Source organism: Hemibagrus wyckioides, linkage group LG09, assembly GCF_019097595.1.
Source record: "Hemibagrus wyckioides isolate EC202008001 linkage group LG09, SWU_Hwy_1.0, whole genome shotgun sequence".
NCBI lineage: Eukaryota > Metazoa > Chordata > Actinopteri > Siluriformes > Bagridae > Hemibagrus > Hemibagrus wyckioides.
Window position 1 is genome coordinate 23481267 of NC_080718.1, and position 20858 is coordinate 23502124.

The following is a 20858-nucleotide window of genomic DNA, read 5'->3' on the forward strand; positions in this document are numbered from 1 at the left end:
ATTGTTCATTTGTGCTAATATATTGATTATTATTGTTATTTATATGTAAAATAGGAAACCAAAACTATAGTCTGTATTCCCTCACTTATTAAGTGTGCCTTCTCCCTCAGTCTACTCTATTAACAATCCTCTTAGAGAGCCAGTTCATCATCCTGAGCCTAAACACAGTGAGAGAAGTTATGATTGTGCATTCCGCTGTCATATATTATAGAGATAAATGAACATGACTCTCGGCAACATGGATGTTCTTAATTGTTTCTTAGAGGATTCTCAGAGTTCCAACCTTGAGACTCTCTCCCCATCCTTGAGATGTCTAATAGCATGCTTATTCCTTGTCATCACTCTCCATGAGCGACATGCTATAACCTTGACCCTCGGCTGGTCCTTTCTGCTATTACATTTCAGTGATTATTAGTTACATGTCACATATCTTCCACATAACCCAAGACATGGAGTAACAGGCACAGTTTGCAGCTGCTAGAAGCATATGCTTTTCCAGATGATGGAAAAACACTAAACTAACATTTGCTAACTAGAAATAATCTAAACGAAAAGATACACAAATGTGCTATTTTAACAGATGCATGATTGCAAAGCACAGTGGAAAAATTGTCATAAATTGAGTTTGTGGTAAATGATCTAACAAAATAAATTTTTTGTTATAAATAACATCTTTATTCAGAATAGGTGACTCTTTACATGACGAAAGAAAAAGAAAGAAAGAAAGAAAGAAAGAAAGAAAGAAAGAAAGAAAGAAAGAAAGAAAGAAAGAAAAGGCTTAATTTCTGTAAAGAACGTTTAAAAACTTACCTAATTACCTTGAACTTTTCTACCTGTATTTTCACCAGATCAATTTAGTAGACTGTGATTTAAAACTAGAGTTGTCCAGATTAAATTGACATAATTATAATCAGTAATCAAATCAAATATGCAGACCAGATGATCTGCTGTGGCGACCCCGAAAAGGAAGCAACCAAAAGAACAACAGCAACAACATAATTAGTGACCAGTCAAGAAACACATCATAGTCATAACTCATTAAGATTATCCCTTAAGTGATCTTCCAGCTCACAAAAAAAGGGATGGCAGTCTGACAGGGTTACAGTGGGTAATGCAAAATGTGAGCAGTACATGAACAATTATGAATTAATTATTATGTCTGTGAAAGCCTGGATTAAGAAATGTCAATGATAAAAGTGAAATGAAGTATTAAATCAGGACATCCTTAAATATATGCTCACAATTCTCCGATCTATAGTACCGACTTATTTTTATGCTGTAAACATGTACATAACACAGCATGTGAACAAAGAACACAGATTGTCTACAGCCTCATCATGCCTCATATGTTTAGTGTCACTTAGCAACAGAAACTTGGTTACCAAGAAGACGCCAGTATCAGGAAGTTATAACTTATCTCCAGAAATGCGATAGTGCTCATAGCCACTTGCTCTATAGTCAATGCTTAGCTCACCTTAAAGGTACGCACAGGGATTGGGGAACAACATATTGGAAACTCAGATATGATTCTTATGGCGCAAAGTAAATACAATACAACTAATTAAGGAGCTGAATTCGCCTCCTGATTCACCTCCCAGTGGTTTAAATTACTCATTTGTCTGAGAAATAAAACAGTGTGTTCAAAGATATTGTGGATTTAGATACATCCAAAATAACAATTACAAGAGTGGGTGGCATTGGTCAAACTTTCTGTGGAAGCAGGTGGGATTAGACAAGAATGTCTGTGGGAGTGGGCGGGATTGGTCAAGACTGAGGTAGCATCACTATTGGTCAAGATTGTCTGTAGGAGCAAGCAGGATTGTGGGAGTAAGTGTGCAGAAGCAGTGGAATTGGTCAAGAGTGCCTGTGGGAGTGGGCGGTACTGGTCAAATGTGTCTGCGGGAGCATAACAATTGGTCAAAATTGTCTGTGGAAGTGAGAGGGATTGATCAAGCATGTACAGGAGCAGTGACTTTCACCAAGAGTGCCTGTGGGAGGAAAAGGGTTGGTCTAGAGTGTCTACAGGAGCAATGGGTTTGGTCAAACTTTCTGTGGAAGCAGGTGGGATTGGTCAAGAGTGTCTGTGGAAGTGGGCGGGATTGGTCAGGACTGAGGTAGCATCATTACTGGTTTATGATTGTCTTGTGGGAGCAAGCGGGATTGTGGGAGTAAGTGTGCAGAAGCAGTGGACTTGGTCGAGAAGGCCTGTGGGAGTGGTCAGTATTGGTCAAGAGTGTCTGCGGGAGCATAACATTTGTTCAAGATTGTCTGTGGAAGTGAGCGGGATTGATCAAGCATGTGCAGGAGCAGTGACATTCACCAAGAGCGCCTTTGGGAGGAAAAGGATTGGTCAAGAGTGTCTGCAGGAGGGGGTGTGCCTTGAAGAGTTTCTTACAGGAGCATAAATTTATTTAAGAGTATCTGGGAACAATGTGATTGATCAAGAGTGTCTACAGGAGTGGGTGGGATTGGTCAAGAATGTCTACCAGAGCAGGTTGGATTGGTCAAGATTGTGGGAATAGGTGAGACTGAACAAATGATTTGCAGGAGCAGATGGGGTTGATCAAGAATGCTTGCAAGGACAGGCAAGTTTGATCTAACTCAGGATTGGCCAAAAGGGTCTGCAGGAGCAAAGGATTTGGTCAAACATTCTGCAGGAGCAGACTGAATTGCTCAAGAACGTCAGAGGGACCAGGAGTGATTTATCAAGAGTATCTGCAGGAGTGCATGGGATTGATCAAGAGTGTCTGCAAGAGTGTGTGGGATTGGCCAAGAGTGTCTGCAGGAGCAATGGGTTTGGTCAAACATTCTGCAGGAGCTGGTGGGATTGGTTAAGAGTGTCTGTGGGAGCTGAAGGGATTAATCAAGAGTATCTGCAGTGGTGGGAGGGATTGGTCAAGGGTGTCTGCGGGAGTGGGAGGAATTATTCAAGAGTGTCTGTCGGAGTGGGCTGAATTAGTCAAGAGTGGGTTTGTGGGTGCAGTTGGGATCGGGATTTTAAAAAAATAACAGCTTAGATACACCTCTAATGCAGTCCTCATTGAAATGTATTTTAAATATCATGGATTCAGCTCTTTTAATGATTCACTTCCCTACAAATTCCATACCAACATTGCCTATCTCTATCGTTCAGTCCTTGTTTAGAGAGGAGTGGGAGTATGAAAGACACACTGACCTCTGGCACAGACTTCAGACCTTACAAAATACATTACTGAAAAACAACATATGCTTAATGTAGGCATATGGTGTGTAACGGCAGTCAATAATTGTCCTGTCCTTGCGTAAAATAATTATATTTCTCAGAAGAGTCATTTTATGGTGAGTGATAATTAATGGCATTCTGCATTGCAATGAGTAATGTGCTGATCCTACTTATAGCACACAACAGGACTACATTAAAAGCTCTCAGATCACCTTGCTGCACCATGTGCTCAGATCATATTTCTCTCTCACACTTACCCTTGCATTTCCTTTCTCTCTCACAAACTCAAGCAGCTCAAAACACCAAAGAGGATAATTCTTTAAAAGGGTGGACCTTGGATAACAAACCTTTAGCTACTTGGTGCTGTCCGGTGTGAGATACACTGAAAAAAGTCATCAAAGCATGCATGCTACAGAAATGCTCTAAACCTGCATTCCTCAGTGTGATGCATTTGTTTAGTATGCGTGTGGCTTTGATTTATTGTTCTGTGTACACTGGACTGCATAAACAATATGGATGATTCTGCAACTGCAGTGTGTTTTGTGTCCCACTGATATTACATCTAATGATATTAATGATATTATACTAAGTCTAATTTACAACAAGCGAGGTGCACGTTTTAGCTAAATAATTAAAACCATGAATACAACCTCTACAATATTTAGAATTTCATCCCATATTAGAGATAGAAAGTAAATTATTAAGGAATTTAAGTAACTAAATACTAGTAACCTACTTAGCCACAATTGCGTGTACAGTGGAACGTGGGCATATGAGTGGCCTTACGAATTTTCCCATTAAAAATTTTAATTTTGCATGTAATTTGCATCAGCATACAAAGAATTTAAGGCATAACTGTGTGTACATCTGGGAGCCATTCAAAACTTGTTTGTATAGCGGAAAGCCTAGCAAAGCCAACCGAAGCAAGTTTACGTATTTTGCTCTTTATTGAACATTGAGCATTATCTCAACTTTGGTCTATTTTTAGCCCAAGCTTCGTGGCACTACTTCCTGTGAGGATCCTTTACATGGAATGCTTGGCTTGGGTTGGTTCTTTGTAAGCAGCCATGCAGTTTACATACGCTTCGTATTGGTAATATTAGTAAGCTCTTTGGGTGGCTGGATCGGATTATCTGCATTTACATTATTTCTTATGGGAGAATTCGTTTCGCAATACACATTTTCGCCTTAAGAACTCACCTCCAAAATGAATTAAATTTGTATGTCGAGTTTTCACTTTACTTGCTAATTTTATGATTAAAAAAAATCTAGTTAGGTTCAACCCTGTTCCTTATTTAAGAGCAAAATGCAGCAAACCTTCCTGTCAGCAAAGAAACCTTTCTTCTAAAACAAGTAAAGGAAATGTACAACATCTTTACTAATCAGTATTCAAGACGTGACTCATTTCTAGGTCCCTATTTTAAATGTAACCAAATTTGTGATGTTAATTTCTTTGTACAAAAGGTTTTCCAAGAGTCTTATTCCTTCCATTGAAGCATGTGTTCATGTTGATGGATTTGATTCAAAATGGATGATCAGGTTTTATACAAACTCATGGAGTCTGTGTAAGCAAGAATGGGACGTACCAAATACTAAAACATTCAGAAATTATTTCCGTGTAAATATTTCCCAGATTCCATTTTTCACTCAAGTTGCTGATGATAATATAACTTGATGAAAATATGAGTTCAACTAAAAAATAACGCAAACAGAACCATTTTGGTCTCAGGCTTTTGGACTCCACTGCGCACTGCAACCTGAATCACTGAATCATCTATAAAAACGAATATTCCCATCTTGAATTGATTAATGTGAGGAAATGATTAGAACATTTCGCTAATATTGCGACAGCAATTAAACTTCATCTGATTTAGTGTCTTTACAAACGATAATTAATGCTCCAGTGAGGGCTGTAGCGAAAGCGTTTTCAAGTCTCTGATAAGCACGGAAGGGTGACTGTTAATAAACATTGAAAGCATGCTAACAAAAGTGTGCTATAAATAAGTTTACACTAAAACCGATTCGGTTTGTTACAGCTTTCTGTCAGTTGGCTGATCAATAGAAAGAATAACAGCGCTAAAAGACGGTGGATGGTCGATGTTAATTGAAAAGACTTTCTTATGAGGCTATTCTAACTGATGCGCTAAGATGAAACCATGCTGAAGTGCATGTTATTAAACCAGAGGAGTTTGGAAAAGAAATTCAATAAAAGCATGCTTAATAGACAAAATTGTGCCAGTCAAGTTCATTATATGCAATCATGCCTCTCGTTAGACTTACTAGAACTCCACAGATTGAATCTGTATAACTGGGTGCAATTTACAAAAACACCATGTTAAATAAACTAAAGCGCGTCTCAACTTGCTTTTTCTCAACTAAAGTGAAATTTTTTTTGCATCCTTCACTTTTCATACAGACATACATTATTTTTCAAAATCTTTTTTTAATGATACGAGTTACTTGAATTGCTCCAAATCATGTTTAAAATAAATGTACAATTTTATTTTATATTGGATTTTTTTTTTTTCTTAATCACATTATAAACAAACCTTACAGAAGCCTAATAATTTTCTGCTCAATCCATCTGTCAGTCCAGACATTCATTCATCAAGCCATTTACTTGTATGTGTGTTGACTGTGATGAATCAGAGAAAATTATATGATGTAGTGCTAGTCTAATAACACTGAATACATAGTTAAAAAAATGTCTTTAGCGGGTAAAATTCACAGTGATGTTATTTAAAATCTATCCAGAACAGCAGGCACGAGGTGGCCTTTGTGCATTTCCCTTAACTTGTATGTGGTGCTAAAGTAAATAAGCTAAGCTTCTTCTCAAATACGTCTTGAAAGTAAAGCTATGCATATTAGATAGATGGTGATCAGTCCCTAGGGCAACTGATTAAAATTCACTGATTTATATCTTTCTGCATCTGTGATGAAACATTACAGCCCTATAAACATGGAGGAAAGTGTGAGTCTTACAGTACATGTGTTCGTCACTTTCCTTCGGAGTTGGGTGGGTGGGTGGGGGTGGGGGGGTGTTAGTAAATTGCCGGAATTGCAGTAATTACGTTTAAACGAATCCGCTCCAGCTCACTGGGGGTCAGTCAGGCGATGACAATTTACAGCTACACAAAATCTCTGTTCACTGTTGCTTTCGTAGGCTTGCTTTAAGTGAAATGTTTACACCTCAGTTGAAAAGGTTCAACTGTTTAGTATTTTCACAACCAAAAGTTATTACAGAAAATTGTAACCAAAAGAAAAAAATGAATAGAAACATAAAATAATTAATAATCTGAAAAAGGAACAGGAGGAATGAGGAAAAGAATAATCGGTGGGATGGGATTTGATGTTCTGCGGTGAGGTCTAAATATTTAGAAAAACATTTCAAGCCCTCATCAGTAACAATTAAAAAAGAAACAAAAGGGAGCGTTACATACAGTACATAAGCTGTTCAGTTAGCCTAATTATGCTGATCAGCAAACATGTGCTAGTCACGGTTGATTTTACCTCAGGTTTCGTTACATGAATACATAAATAAATAAAAGAAAATCTGTCCTAAAACATTCAGTGCACAGTTTATTCATCTTCAGACAGGTTTCAAAACAGAGCTTAGCAAAAGCCAGGTAGGCATTACAGCTAGCTTACTGACATAGCATATAGTACTCTAGCATACCTTTCTGCTTAAACAGAAAAAGAAAATAAATTTCAGATATAATTTTTCCAAACCTTCCAAGGGACAAGCATATAAAAAGAGCTGGATTGTAGCAATTAGGAGAGAGCAACATGCCAAATTTTATAGGCAGGATCTCCAGTATATGTGATACAGATACCTATATACTGATACTTTTTTTAAACCAGATCTTTTTCTGTGGAAAATAAATATGATCAAATTTGAAAGAAAACAATAAGTCTTCAAATCTCCAATACATTCTCTGCAATGAACCAGGAGTATTAAGATCTTTTTTATGAAAATGTACCACAGCTTAATAAGTCAGTAGATGCTCATTAGCAAGTGAAGCAGACATGCCATGGACATGGACAGTCAGCTTAGTGCCAATTTAATGAGTAGGAGACTACTGGTGGTCGAAGTACAAATTCTAATTTAAGCTTGGACTGTAACAAATGTCAGACTTCAAGCCATAGTGTCACATCAACCTGGTGGGCACATGGTGGATAACTCAACACCGGATCAGGGCATCTGATAGACTAACACCAGACTCAGGTGAAAAAATGAAAAAATCGTTAGAAGTAAAACTCGCACCGGTTTTGGCTTTATGTTACAAATCAGGGTTTCTTATCCTGTGGTTTATCCTGGGGTTCGTGGTGACATTCTAGGTGGTTCATAAGACTGTGAAAAATGTCAGCTTCACAAAAAATTACATTTTACGAATATATATATATATATTTTTTTACAGCTTAAAAGAGTCTAAAGAGGAAAAACTGGTTATATTCTTTAGGTGGGAGAAATGGCATATATTTTGCCCCTCTGTCGGGCAGGGCAGGGCAGGGCAGGGCAGGGCAAGGCAAGACAAGACAAGATTTTATTGATTCCTAAGGGGAAACTAGTGTTCCAGCAGCATACAAGGCACAAATACACATCAGAAATAAAGTAAGAATAAAATAAAGATAAAGGAATGTAACAATAGACAGAAATTCAGCTAGCATAGATTTAAAATAAATCTATGCTAGATTGTAAATAAATTGTAATAGATAAATTGTAAACCTACAAAGTATGCATCATATACAGCTCTAGCTCTGCAGGTAACAAAGTATATTGTATTGCAGGTCCATACAATATACTAGTTATGTATACAGTATTATGATTATGACAGATGAGAGTTATCCACAAACGAGATAGTTAGCCACAGACAATTTAGATAACCACAGATCTGATAGTTATTCACAAACGAGATAGATAGTTATCCACAGACAAGACAAGCGCAAGATGAGACAGCCTCAGACAAGATCGTTATCCACAGAGGAGATATTATCCACCAAAGAGATAGATACAGATTACATTGCCAGTAGCAAATCACAGGTTTCTGAGAGCTCATGTATATGGAAGAGGGGTGCTATCACTTTCCGGTGAAAGCTTTAGACTGCACTGTGGTGCATGAGCATTAACTCATAAGATGTAGCTGGCAAGAGGTTTTTCCAAACATTACAAAAATTGAACTTAATGTTAGTCTACATAAAGTCTCAGGACCTACCTAATGTAAATAATTCACTCTGCTGATAAAGTTGATGAAAAAGTTTGGGAACCCATGTTCTAGATAACAGCAGCATATAACTAGAATTAATTTTTTTCTAAATCAATTTCTTCTGTGTTGAAAACTTTTGTGATGCGATTAGTTGAGCGGTCGAATAATTACTGGTGTTAAGGGAATTTTTTAACTTCTTGTTGGAGCAAATAAATCAGTCCAAGCACGACTTCTCAGCTGATGTTCGATCGCATGGAAGTGAGGATTATCAGAAGTAGATTTGGCTTAGTAAACATATTGATCTTCGAAGTCTCCCTCCCACAGGTTTTTGTGAGGTCCTGGACTAGACATTTATGGTGCCTAACGTCCAATAATGATAAGAAATGCATGGATAATGAACTGCTTGTCATTTTACTCATTATCGATTTTGCAGTAGTGTTTCATTAATAAAAGCGTTAGGCGTCAAGAGCCAACTGATGGAGACAGACCTCTCACTCCATTGTAGCACTGAGGATATGCTGGATGCTTTCAATCTGGGGCCAGTACACTTGTTAACATCATAGCCAAAGGGAAAAACCACTGGAAACATTGCTAACAGTGATGATTGAAGAGGACAAGTTAAATTTAGCATTATTTAACAAAAGTAAATTTGGAATTTGATAAATTGTGCTAATTTCAGGTTCACGTAACAAGTAATTGTAGCATGAAAAATAATGGACTCCTTTCATTCAGCACTATGGCACATTTCCTTTTTGAAAGAACACAGCTCTCATAACCGCACAGTGAGACAGCAACATGCCCTTCAGGTTTCTCTAACATTCTCTAATAATATTTCTATATTTATATAAAGTATTTCTATGAGTTATTTATGAATAGTTTCTTACCGCTTGTATTTTGAAGCTTTTTTCCCCAGCCTGCTAGAAGGAGCTCTGCAAGTTTTCCTACATATCTGATGAAACATCACATGCATTTCATCATCAGGAACTCTTGCAGCCAGTGTAAAATCCCACCATTGAATGAAAGATCCCAAAACACAAGAGTAGGAAGAATGCTGAAGTGTTATCACATCAAACCCATCTGTAAACATGAACACCTGATCTTACAAAGCTTATTATCTGATTGGTCACATGATTGTCCCACCCACCCACCCACACACACACACACACACACACACACACACACACACACAAACATACACACACACCTGCTTCAAATCACTGAATTACTATGCATACACACCTCAAGTATTGCTTCCAGCTTATCGCTTGTGACATGATCAAGCCTTTATCTTCGAGTGCACAATATTCTGTTTGTTTGTTGTTGAGTCCATTTGAAAGTGATAGTGAGTCCATGCTTCACGAGGTGTTGAAGATTTTCAACCAAATAAATTGAAAGGTTTTAAAGTTTTAGGTGCTCACACTACAACCTCTAGTGGTAAAAATACAATGCATATTATATGCACTTACCATCCACTTTATTGGGCACATTGGCACAACTGGACATTCATGCAGTTATCTAATCAGCCATCATCACACCCATACAAAAAAAACCTTGAGTTTCCGTGAATCTGTGCCCATGATAGCCTCGGATTCCCGTTCTTGCCTGAAAGGACTGAAATCTGATGTGTCTTCTGCTGTTGTAGCTCATCCACCTCAAGTTTTAATGTTCTGTGTAGGCTGAGATGTTTTTCTGCTCAACACGGTTGTAAAGAGTGAGTGTCTACAGTACAGTTATTACAGTATATCCTTCCTGGCAGCTCAAAGCAATCTCAAATTCTCAAATTCTCAAATTCAAATCTTAAAATCAGAGGGATCACACTTTTTCCCTAGTCTAGTGAACATTACCTGAAGCTCTTGACCTGCATCTGCATAACCTTTTGTGCTGCACTGCTGCCACATGATTGGCTGATTATATAACTGCATGAACATGCAAGATGTTCCTTATAAAGTAAATAGTGAGTGTGTATATACATAGTACCTGTGTATTGTGTGTGCAAACTGACATGGCTGGCAAGCTGTATCAAATAAAAGAATTTATGTAAGTGTATTTAATCCCAGCCCAGACATGAGTTTATCAGAATATATGTGCCAAGAGATAACGTTTTGTATGTTGATGATAAAGCTTGTAATGCTATTAACTACACACAGGTTGTAGTGTAATGTTAAAGAATACTACAAAAAAAACAGTGGCTAGCTAAAGCTCTTTAAAAGGCAAGTGAATGGGGCTTCGAGACTGAATAATACTGTATGGTGTATGTACATATTTAAGGCATTGAATTCTCAAAAAAAAAAAATTATTTAACCCTAAATAAGGTTTCAAGTTATCACTGATGATGTGACTGTGATACAGTGCTTTATGTTAAAGTCCCCTTTCTTCTCGACACATGCTTCACAAAGCTTCGGCATGGACATCTGACCATTACTTGAACCCTTGAATGTTTTTGATTTCAACATTGACTCTTTTTTATGTTTGTGTACTTTGTTAATAAACCTGCATTTACATCCAAACCCTTGTCCATTTATGAAAGTCATCAACAAACAAAATGACAGTCATTATTTAGCTAATCAACAGTCTGCTAATTAAACATTTACCATAGCAACCAGTTACACCCTTATGACTTTCCCCCAGCCATATTTCAGATATCATTTCTTGCTCATCTGTCTATACAATCTGGTTTCTCGAACTGAAAAACTCCCTGAACACCTTATTGAGAAGAAATTGGCTATGTGTTGATGAACTGTGAAGAAAGAGCGATACACAAGAATCTGCATAGCACTGTGACATGTTGGGTAATTGCATAATGATTCATTTTCTCTGCAAAAGCAGTGTGAACAGCATAGGAGACCCTATAATACAACTTTACACAGTCCCCATAAATAAGTCTCTAAACCAGGGGTATTTAATTAAATTTAAGGTTACATAAAATTCATCGCTTTAATTAAAAAAAATAATAAATAAATAAAAATAAAAAATATATATATATATATATATATATATATATATATATATATATATACATATATATTATTTATTTATTTATTTTTTAATTTATATATATATATATATATATATATATATATATATATATATATATATATATATATATATTTTTTTATATTAGTGCTTATTAATACTTTTGACACTTTTTTAAAAATGTTTGGTAAATAAAACAAAACATTTATGAAATATTTAATGTCGATTTAATGTCTTTAGTTCTGTAGCTAGTCTCTGATCTGATCCCCACCTTCACCTAAATAATTTACATAAACACCAGGAATTGTATAATGCAATAACAGAGAATCTGGAACATGATTCTATGTTCGATGTTCAGATGTCTTAAGTATACATTTCAGTCTGCTGAAATGCTTTGCAGAAAGATCCCCATTCAGATTGCGGTCCAAAACTTGATGACTCCTGCAATAAAATAAAAAATATGGATGTTGTCATTTGCATTTCCCGTTTTGTTATAAAACCGTAATCGTATCATTGCTCTGGCTATGCCTGCTGATGTCAAGCAAACATTTCTCCCAACTGTTTTCATAGAGCGGTGACTTTCTCCATAAGCCTCACACAAACAGGCATAATAGGCTTATGTATTGCAACCGAATCCTACAACACAGCTCGGGGCAAAGAAGTCAAGGCTGCATCAGCAACACTAGCCAAGGCACATTTGGCTCTGACAGAAACCCAATCTGCAGCTTACAGCCAAGTAACAGCAGATAGTATTCAAATACGACTGGCATTTAGGGAGATTTAAGCGAATGCAAGACATCGCAGTTAGATTATGAATGGCCTAGAGAGGGTAGAGTAGGTTGGTGTAGAGGTTGCTAAAGTTTGGCTGACAACTCTGCAATGTAAGGGATAAACTGTTCCAACCAGCCGTGTTATCGACTATCTTTTATTCACTGAAAAAGAGAGCTCTGTTCATAAGAGCTCGATCCCCTGGGTGCCAACTCCATGCCCACTCATACAACAACTGTGGCTATTTGAGTTTCACAGCCTGTGTCTTGTGCACCAATCAACACTGCAGTCAATTTTGAGTAGGAGCTGCATTTTATTGCACTCCTATCTGACAGATGACATGTTTTGTTCTGCTTAAAACTATTGATGCATCTGTCATAAAACTTGGCCTGCTTCTGCTCAGCTGTGGTTCCTCCCACTGGATATTTTTGTGATGTCAAGCCAACATGTAATATAATACATAAGGAATAACACACAACGGGTAAACAATCCATGCGGGGATGGTGGGATATGTCAAATTTTCCACCTAAAGTGGATTTTTTTTTTTCCTGTGGTGTGCTTCATCTTAAATGACAGTGATTTGCCAATGATTACTATTTTTTACATTTTAATTAAGTCATTTATTATTCTCACGTTTTTCAGCTGTCACACTTAATGTTATAAAACCTCACTGAGACAAGCCACTTCCTGTTATCACTTACAAACACTCCTTCCTTTACCAGCCTCCTTTTTTTTCCATAGTTTTGAATTTTACAAAAACAACATAAAACCTAGAAAACACAAACTCCTTACCCATAATGCCCAAAAAAAAACTTCCTGACCGTTACAGAACACAGAACTGAGACTCCTTTCCTAAAAGTTACATAAACAGAGAGCCTTACTATATCAAAGGTTAGACTTTTTCTTTGTTAAATAATGACTTCTTATAAATCCATTAAAAATATCATTAGCCTTAGATTATGTGAAGCGTGTCTCATCAAGTCCTGGGGAATTGGCTGTTACTATAGAAATGATAATGTATTAAAAGGAGTGCATTAATATAAAAAAAAAAGCATTCATGTTACTTCTGTCAGAACCATGCTGTTAATAGAAAATTAATCCTTCTGATTTGAGAATTCAAGAGTGCGGTGATACAAAGAGCTTTTATTGTACCTTGCATGTGACGAGTAAGTTCATTAATTTTAAACAAGGTTTACTGAAATTTATACCAAAATCCATAAAATACATTAAGGGCATATTTTGGATAAAAGCTGACATACAGCACACACACCACATCATTGTAGTTTCCTGGTTGGAGCACGTCACCTCATTTGCTGAAAAAATGTGTCCCAGCTTTAGCACGTTAACACAATCTTACCCTCTCTACACTTTCTCCACCTCTGATTAACTATCTAGGATACCTTAAAGCCAGCCTTTTCAAATACTTCCTGCTCTTACTTGGCTGTAAGGTGTAGTATAGTTAAAGCAATTGTTAATAAGGTTAGCATCTGGTTGCAGGTTAGACACATAGCATTGGAGACTGCACCAAGAAATCCCAAGACAGAACTAAAAAAAAATACCATGTAAAGCCAAAATGTTTCAGCTTAGACTTCCATGACAGAATAAACAGCCATTTGTTATGAGTCGCATTTTCAAGAAAGGTTTCATTTTGGATTTCTGCACAATCTGCTAAGGTAAAATTCACATGTCTTCAGTCAGTTGTAGTTACCTTGAAAGTGTTTCTTGAAGTTTTATATTAGAATGTAGCTTTGTTAGCTTTGCGTGGCATTAATGTAGTTTTAGCTCTTCAAAGGTACGTTCAACAAAGAAGTACATCATGTTAGCTAAATAGCATAGAGTAAAGGCCCATAATCTGGTCAACAGTAGCTTTATGACAAATTGTGTTTCTGGTTTCTCGTGCTAAATATTAAGAGCACATGTTCAAGGATCAGTCAGTATGCTGTCACACTGTCACAGGGGGATTTGATATCTCACGTACCTCGCTAAATTGTTAAGCTTGGGAATTGGGAAAACAATTATACAAGATCTCACATTTTACACTGAACTACTACAGGACCATCGCAATACATCTTTCACACATTTATTTACAACTAGGGGTATCTTATAGTGCAGAAATCAACTTGAAGTTTGTTTGGAGGTGAGAGAAAACCCATAGGATCAGCCCCGGACTCAAACCCAGACCCTGGACCATGCCAAACGCCATTTGATTCCTACTGATTCGTAGTTAATTACTGATATCCCTGGTGTATCTGCATTACTGAGCAAAACTGTATATGATTATGGCTATAACTCCATTAACCCTGACAGATTGTGTATTTAACCATGATTGTTAGAAAAGCCAAAATAAACAGAATCAGTATTTACAGAATCCAAATGCTTTCCGACTCCCATATGTTACAACGTCCAGCATATTGCAGCCGTGAAACTGTTTATGTACTGTTTATGTACCAAGGGCCACCTCACTTATGAAAAACATTTGAGTATTGGCTTTAATTCATGCCGTCTGTTTACTTACTGATCTAGAAGCATTTACCAGCAATGATTATTACATATTAAATAGCTCCATGACCCTGAAATTGCTGTACAGATTCTTTAGTTCGGATTATGGATCACTGCCTCCAGCAGAGCTGCTTGGCATCCTAACAAATCCCTCAACCCAACAAATAGCGAGGTCTGCCAGGAACCTTGGGATAACAATCAGTTACCCGCTTTTTCCATTAGACGCACATATTAAGTGTTAGTTCAAGCAAACTTTATGTCTTTGATGACATAAAGTTTTGGTTGGTTGGTCAAGACATTGATGGTTTTTAGCGTAACCAATTGATGTCCATTAATGTGGACATTCTGAAGTGCATACATAATGTTCGAAGTTTAAAAACTGTTCTCTCTTGTGGTCATGCAGTGATCAAATCAACTTCTCAACTTCATTCACTTTGCAGATTCCCTCACAACAGTCAAGACGCAAGATCTTTTTCAATCTTGAGGTTACATCTTGTTTCTGGCAGACCACCTGAGCCCTGCAACCGATCCAGAAAATGGCTGCATGCCTTATATTCAATCTCTCTCACATCACCCCATTTCTACATTCCCTCCAATGGCGTCCTGTAGTTGCCCACATCAGACATAAAACACTGATGCTTGCCTACAATGCCAAAAATGAACCCCTTCTCCCAGCAGGCATTCATCAATCCCTGCTTGGTATCACATTCCGTTTGAGCCTCTAGAACAGATTGACTTGAACCACCATCCCTCAAGGTAAAAGAAAGACATGGATCAAGATTTCTCTGCACTGACCCCCTGTTGGTGGAATGAATTTCTTCTGGCAAACAAAAACTGAAGACCAACCTCTTCACCAAAAGAAGTAATTGGCAAAAACTTGACTTGAGTGCTTTTCGTTAAATCTTTTTTAGCAGTGTTTTGGATGTATACCTAGACTTTAACCTACAGTATGCCGGACTTGTAGAAGTAGTAGTACTTATTTCCTTTCCAAATAATTCAGATGGATATTTTCTGTTGCACTCTCTGTTCTTGCTACTTATCTGTTAGTAGAAACTACAGTATATAACTTGCACAAATAGAGCAGATTTTTTAAATGCCTCTTTTGCAGCTCTGCAGGAATGCATCTACCAAATGAATGCACATAAATGTGAAAGTACAAATGGATAAAGTATAAAGGTCTCCACAGCATAGAACATACATGTATCTCCACATATTTTATACAGTAACTCATCACTGATGAGAAATTCTTCAATAATGAACCCTTTAAACATTTCTTTTATGTTAAACCAATCAACTATGTAACCGTAAATTCATTAGAACTTGGAACTTCACATGGAACTTCACATGGAACTTTTCACATTGGAACTTCACATGGAAGACTGGGTGTTCAATCTTATACCCTCGAAAAGTAAGGAAGGGCAAAAGAATCAAATAATCCATGAGAGCAGGTAAAATTATTGCACATTTCCTGAGGTAAATACATCCGCTAAAGTGACTGGGTAATAATGCTGATCCGACAGTGCCGAAGGAGAGGAATTTCACCCCTGAGTACTAACCACACTGTTAAAACTAATAGAGCAAGCACTGCTCCAGAAATAGCCACAATCTACAATGTAAGAAAAACCCTCTGTGGGATCACAAATATTACTGTAGATGCCTTGAACTGCACCCCTACACACACTCACACACACACACACACACAATGCTAAAGTGCTACAATAAAGCGCAACAGAGCAAAAACAACTGGTGTTACTGAGCACCAGCAACCAAACTGAGTCAGCCTATAGACAGAAGCATAAAGGCTGACATACAGCAGTAAAAAGGACTGAACTGAATCAGCATGAACTTGCAAAATGCTGCACTTTTTTGCCTTTTTGCGTGGTTTGTTGTCAATACAAATGTGCTGCTGTCTATTTATTTGAAACCTGTGCAGCTCTGGAAAGATGCTACAATTTTTGGAAACAAACAAATGTGTCAAATTTGATGATGAGGTTTGAAGATAAGGTATGGTGGACTATTGGGGGTGGGAGATATGAGCAAGAAATCATACCATGACATCATAATAAAATATATACAGTATATCATAATGTGTAGACGTTTTTGTTTATGTTTTCACATTCAATAAATAAATTAATTCTGAAAAATCTGAAAATATTTGTGCAAGAATATTATTCAGGTCAGATGCTTATTAAAGTTAAGCATGATGCCATTATAAATCGCTGACACCTGATGATAACCAGAATATGTAGAAAGTGTGTATTAACCATGATGTATCACAATCTCGATATTATACATCATATTGCCCAGCCCTAATTCATGCATTATAGAAGCTCAGGTTACATAGTTTACCTTTATTCCAATTACAATTGTTGCTTATTGTGTGAGTAAATGTAAATACTGTATATAAAAAGATAAAATGTATTATTATTACTATTATTATTGTTGCTGTTGTTAGTATTAGCACTATCGTTAATAATAATAATAAGAACACCAATAATGGCAATATTAAGAAGAAATGTATTAATAGGCTTTATTCCCTGTTTCATAGTGTGCCATAATACCTGATCAGTCCCTAATCAATCAATCAATCAATCAATCAACAATTATAATAATAGTTATTATTACTATTGTTGTTGATGTTGTTGTTTTCAAAAGTATGTACTTACCACTGGATGCTATCTGTAGAAACAGTTGGGCGTCTGATGCCCGGATGGCGGCTGAGTACCTCTCCTCTTTGCCCGGGACTTGAGCCTTGCGCTCAGGCATCAGTCGCACGCGCAGCCGGCCTCCGTCGGCCCCGAGCCACCACTCCAGCACGCGCGTCAGGTCCATTTCCAAAAAGGGCACAGGCGCGTCCTCGCGCACAATCAGCCCTCCACATCCGGTCTTTACCATGTCCTCTCCCACCTCCACCACGACCTGGTTGGACTTGCGGCTCGCTGTACTCAAACCCAAACTCAGCACTTTGGGGGCGGGCCGGGTGCGCCTGTACGGCAGTTGTCCGCCACCGGAGCCGTTTCCGCCCTCCCCCCGCACGTTTTCTGCCAACTTCGCGCCGAGCAAACTCGCGATGGTCTTCTGCAAAGGCGCGCAGTGCATCCGCAGGTTGGCGCGCACCGTGTAGCATCCGGAGTGTGTCAGGCAGTCCCCGTTCAGCGGGCGCTTTATGAACATCGCCATGTAGTGCCGCAAAAGAGACGGCACCGCAAAATCAACCGACAGCGTCTTCCTCTTCAGCCTGGAGTTGAAGGTCTGATTGGAGTCCCGTTTGCCACTCGCATCCAGCGTGCTGTTGACGGGGACAGTAGGTGCGCTCGCGCCCTGCAGCCCGGTCACGCATGCCGCAGAGCAAAGAAGAAAGCACAACATCCTCGGCGTCATGTTGGAGGTCGGTCTGGATGATGAACCTTGTTCCGTAGTTAGTCGAGCTCTTTCCCTCGTTCTTTACTCCTTCTCCATATACAGCAGAGACGAAATGCTCATGCACACTCCGGATCTTTCCTCGTGCGCTTTCACCGCTCGCATCACGCACGAGCCCTGCTTAAATCTCTCACCGCATCCTCCTCGTCAGAGAAAAAGTGCCGTAAACGGTCTCCTGTGCAAGCCAAACTGGCCCCCCAGTGTTTCAGCTCTGCCGCTGCTGCTCGGTATGCCGAACAGCTCTTCCTCCCGAGCTCGCTCAAAAGCTCCCTTGTATGTATGTGCACGCAACACCGTAGAGGCAAACGCTTCTGCTCAGCAAACACTCCTGCACGCGCAACGTCGCTGTCTTCCGTTCGCGTAGCCGTTTCACGACCACCAGATGTCGTTCGCTCAGGCCAAAATATTATCGTGTCCCAAACTGTGACCACAGAAACGAATCCGAGCGCAGAACTTAGTGATTCTTTCTTTCTTTCTTTCTTTCTTTCTTTCTTTCTTTCTTTCTTTCTTTCTTTCTTTCTTAACGTCAAATCAACAGTTGCCCTTGTTCTGCAAGGATTCTCCCGCTCGAGCGTTTTTTAAACAAATTAATAAAAAATGTAATAACCATGATAAGAACTTTAAAAAAAATGACCAGCTTACTTGGCACGCGCGTTCTGGCCGTGCAACCATCCCGGCACGCCAACTCTCACCCTGCGACGCTCTTTCTGCCTCGTCATGACGTCACCGTCCATCAGGAGACCAAACTTTACATCACTGGCATCATTTCCCTTCGGAAAGATTTGAGGGTTTAGTTACTCACCCCACTCTGCAAGGTGTAAATATGCGGGGGAATTTTTTCTCTCTCTTCTTTTTTTTTTTCTGTTCCTCCCGTTTCTCAAAGAGGCAATTTGTTGCTTCATTAGCTCTGCGGAATCATTAAATGCGCCAACTAATTTATTTACTCGGCAAACATAGTTTACTTCAACACATTTCTTTCGTGTTTAGGTTTACTAACACGAAACTGACACCTAATCACTACTACCACTATCATTATAAATAAAATAAAATAAAATAATAGATTAATAGTCACCCATTGCTTATCTACCATAGATACTGATTGTATCCGACCTGCTGACTTTCTCTCATTCCCTAATTCATCTTCAGTAACAGCTTCAGCCAAGTCCATGTCACTGTAGATCTTGAGCCTAGACCAGAATACTGGTTGGAAGATGGGGTAATTCGTGCTGAATGGGAAACCAGTCCATCACAGGGCAACCTTGCACACACCCATTGACACTGACAGGCAATTTAACATAGCCAGTCCACTTACTGAAATGTTTCTGTCACGTGGAAGGAAACCAGAAGAAACTCTGGACACAGGCAACACAGGGAGAACATCCACACAGACAGTAATCTGAGTTTAGGACCCTGGAGCTATAAGGCAGCAGCGCTACTCACCACAGCTGATGAGATTTTATTAGGGTGGTGTCCCATTCTTAACACAGCACTGTCACTGGTACTGTAGTGCCACTGTAGTGTTCATCATGCTGATAAGAGTGCATCAGGTTCAGAGATACTGCAGTCTGCAAATCAAAATATGCAGGCAGCATCAGTCCCCTGACCAAAAAGTGAACCTCATGAACGCTAGAGATGATGAACACATACTGTATGGAAGAAGGAGATAAGCTGGACCAACAAGATAGATGGGTCAAATAAAGTGGCCAAGAAAAAAGCACCATCATTTTCTGTAAACTATTTGGTCAATGAAGTGAAAAAGAGAAACCAAAAGCAAAGAGATTTGGGGGGAGAGGAGATTCGTTGAAACCTCAGATCCATTCATAAATCAATAACTTTATCATTTTAATGCTTCTTTTAATATACAAATGACAATTTTTGTTACAATGTTTGACATCTTGCAGATGATATAAAGAGTAAACAATCTGACTTCCTGGCAAATGTAATTTCCAAAAAGTTATTTCCAAGCACTGACAATGCATTTAATCCTCCAGCTTTGGAGAAGAGAACTTTGCTTCATTTGATAAACATTTCTGCACCTGCACCTTACAAGATTTCATATATAGGACCTTTTTTTCCCCACAAATAGCTTCTTTTCTGAGATTAGAAGATATGCTATCGCCCACACATTCGCACAAAATCCTAACCACAGTGCTGTCCAACCTCCAAGACTAAACATTTTCCTCAATCTTTGGCCACAAGATGGCAATCTAATATACCTGTTCCTCCGATCTGCTTCATGTGATGTGTTCATTAACCCTTGGAATGCGTGGGGACCAATGGACATAAAGGCACTAATTAGAGATTGTATTCTCATTTTTTTTTTTTTGCGTTCATAGAGACAACCTAAGCGAAATGAATGAAGACAAGGCTATCATGGACTAGGCTAGTCTCTGCTTAGATGAAAGTGGTAATGCACAGCAGCACACCATTTTTCATGATCAGATAGCACTGTCAGTGCAGGCAGGTTTAAAGGAATAATGATGCTCATTTGTTGCTGGTTCAACCCAGATATATAAAATAAATAAATTCAGAGGAAATAGGGCTGTGTTTTTTGTGCAAAAAAACAAAGTCAGGCTGGTAAGTCGATATGGTACTGTAGCTGGGCCTGTCAACCTTTAATTATCATTTATCACAGTATATAAGCGATACTTTGGCTTGCATTATAGTTTTATTATTACAAAAGAGAGTATATATATATATATATATATATATATATATATATATATATATATATATATATATATATATATAAATAAATAACACTGACTATCTCCTCATCATGGCACCTGTTA

The 20858-nt window shown here is 38.3% G+C and overlaps 1 protein-coding gene across 1 annotated transcript in view; it reads right to left on the reverse strand.

Moving 5' to 3' along the window:
• The window catches only part of alk (ALK receptor tyrosine kinase), a 410764-nt gene extending 392296 nt beyond the window's left edge, over nucleotides 1-18468 (reverse strand). The window contains exon 1 of the mRNA XM_058399951.1: nucleotides 17313-18468. Within this exon, the coding sequence (XP_058255934.1) occupies nucleotides 17313-18027 (715 nt within the window). The 5' untranslated portion in view covers nucleotides 18028-18468. The remainder of the gene's footprint in view (nucleotides 1-17312) is intronic.
• Between the last annotated feature and the right edge of the window lie 2390 nt (nucleotides 18469-20858).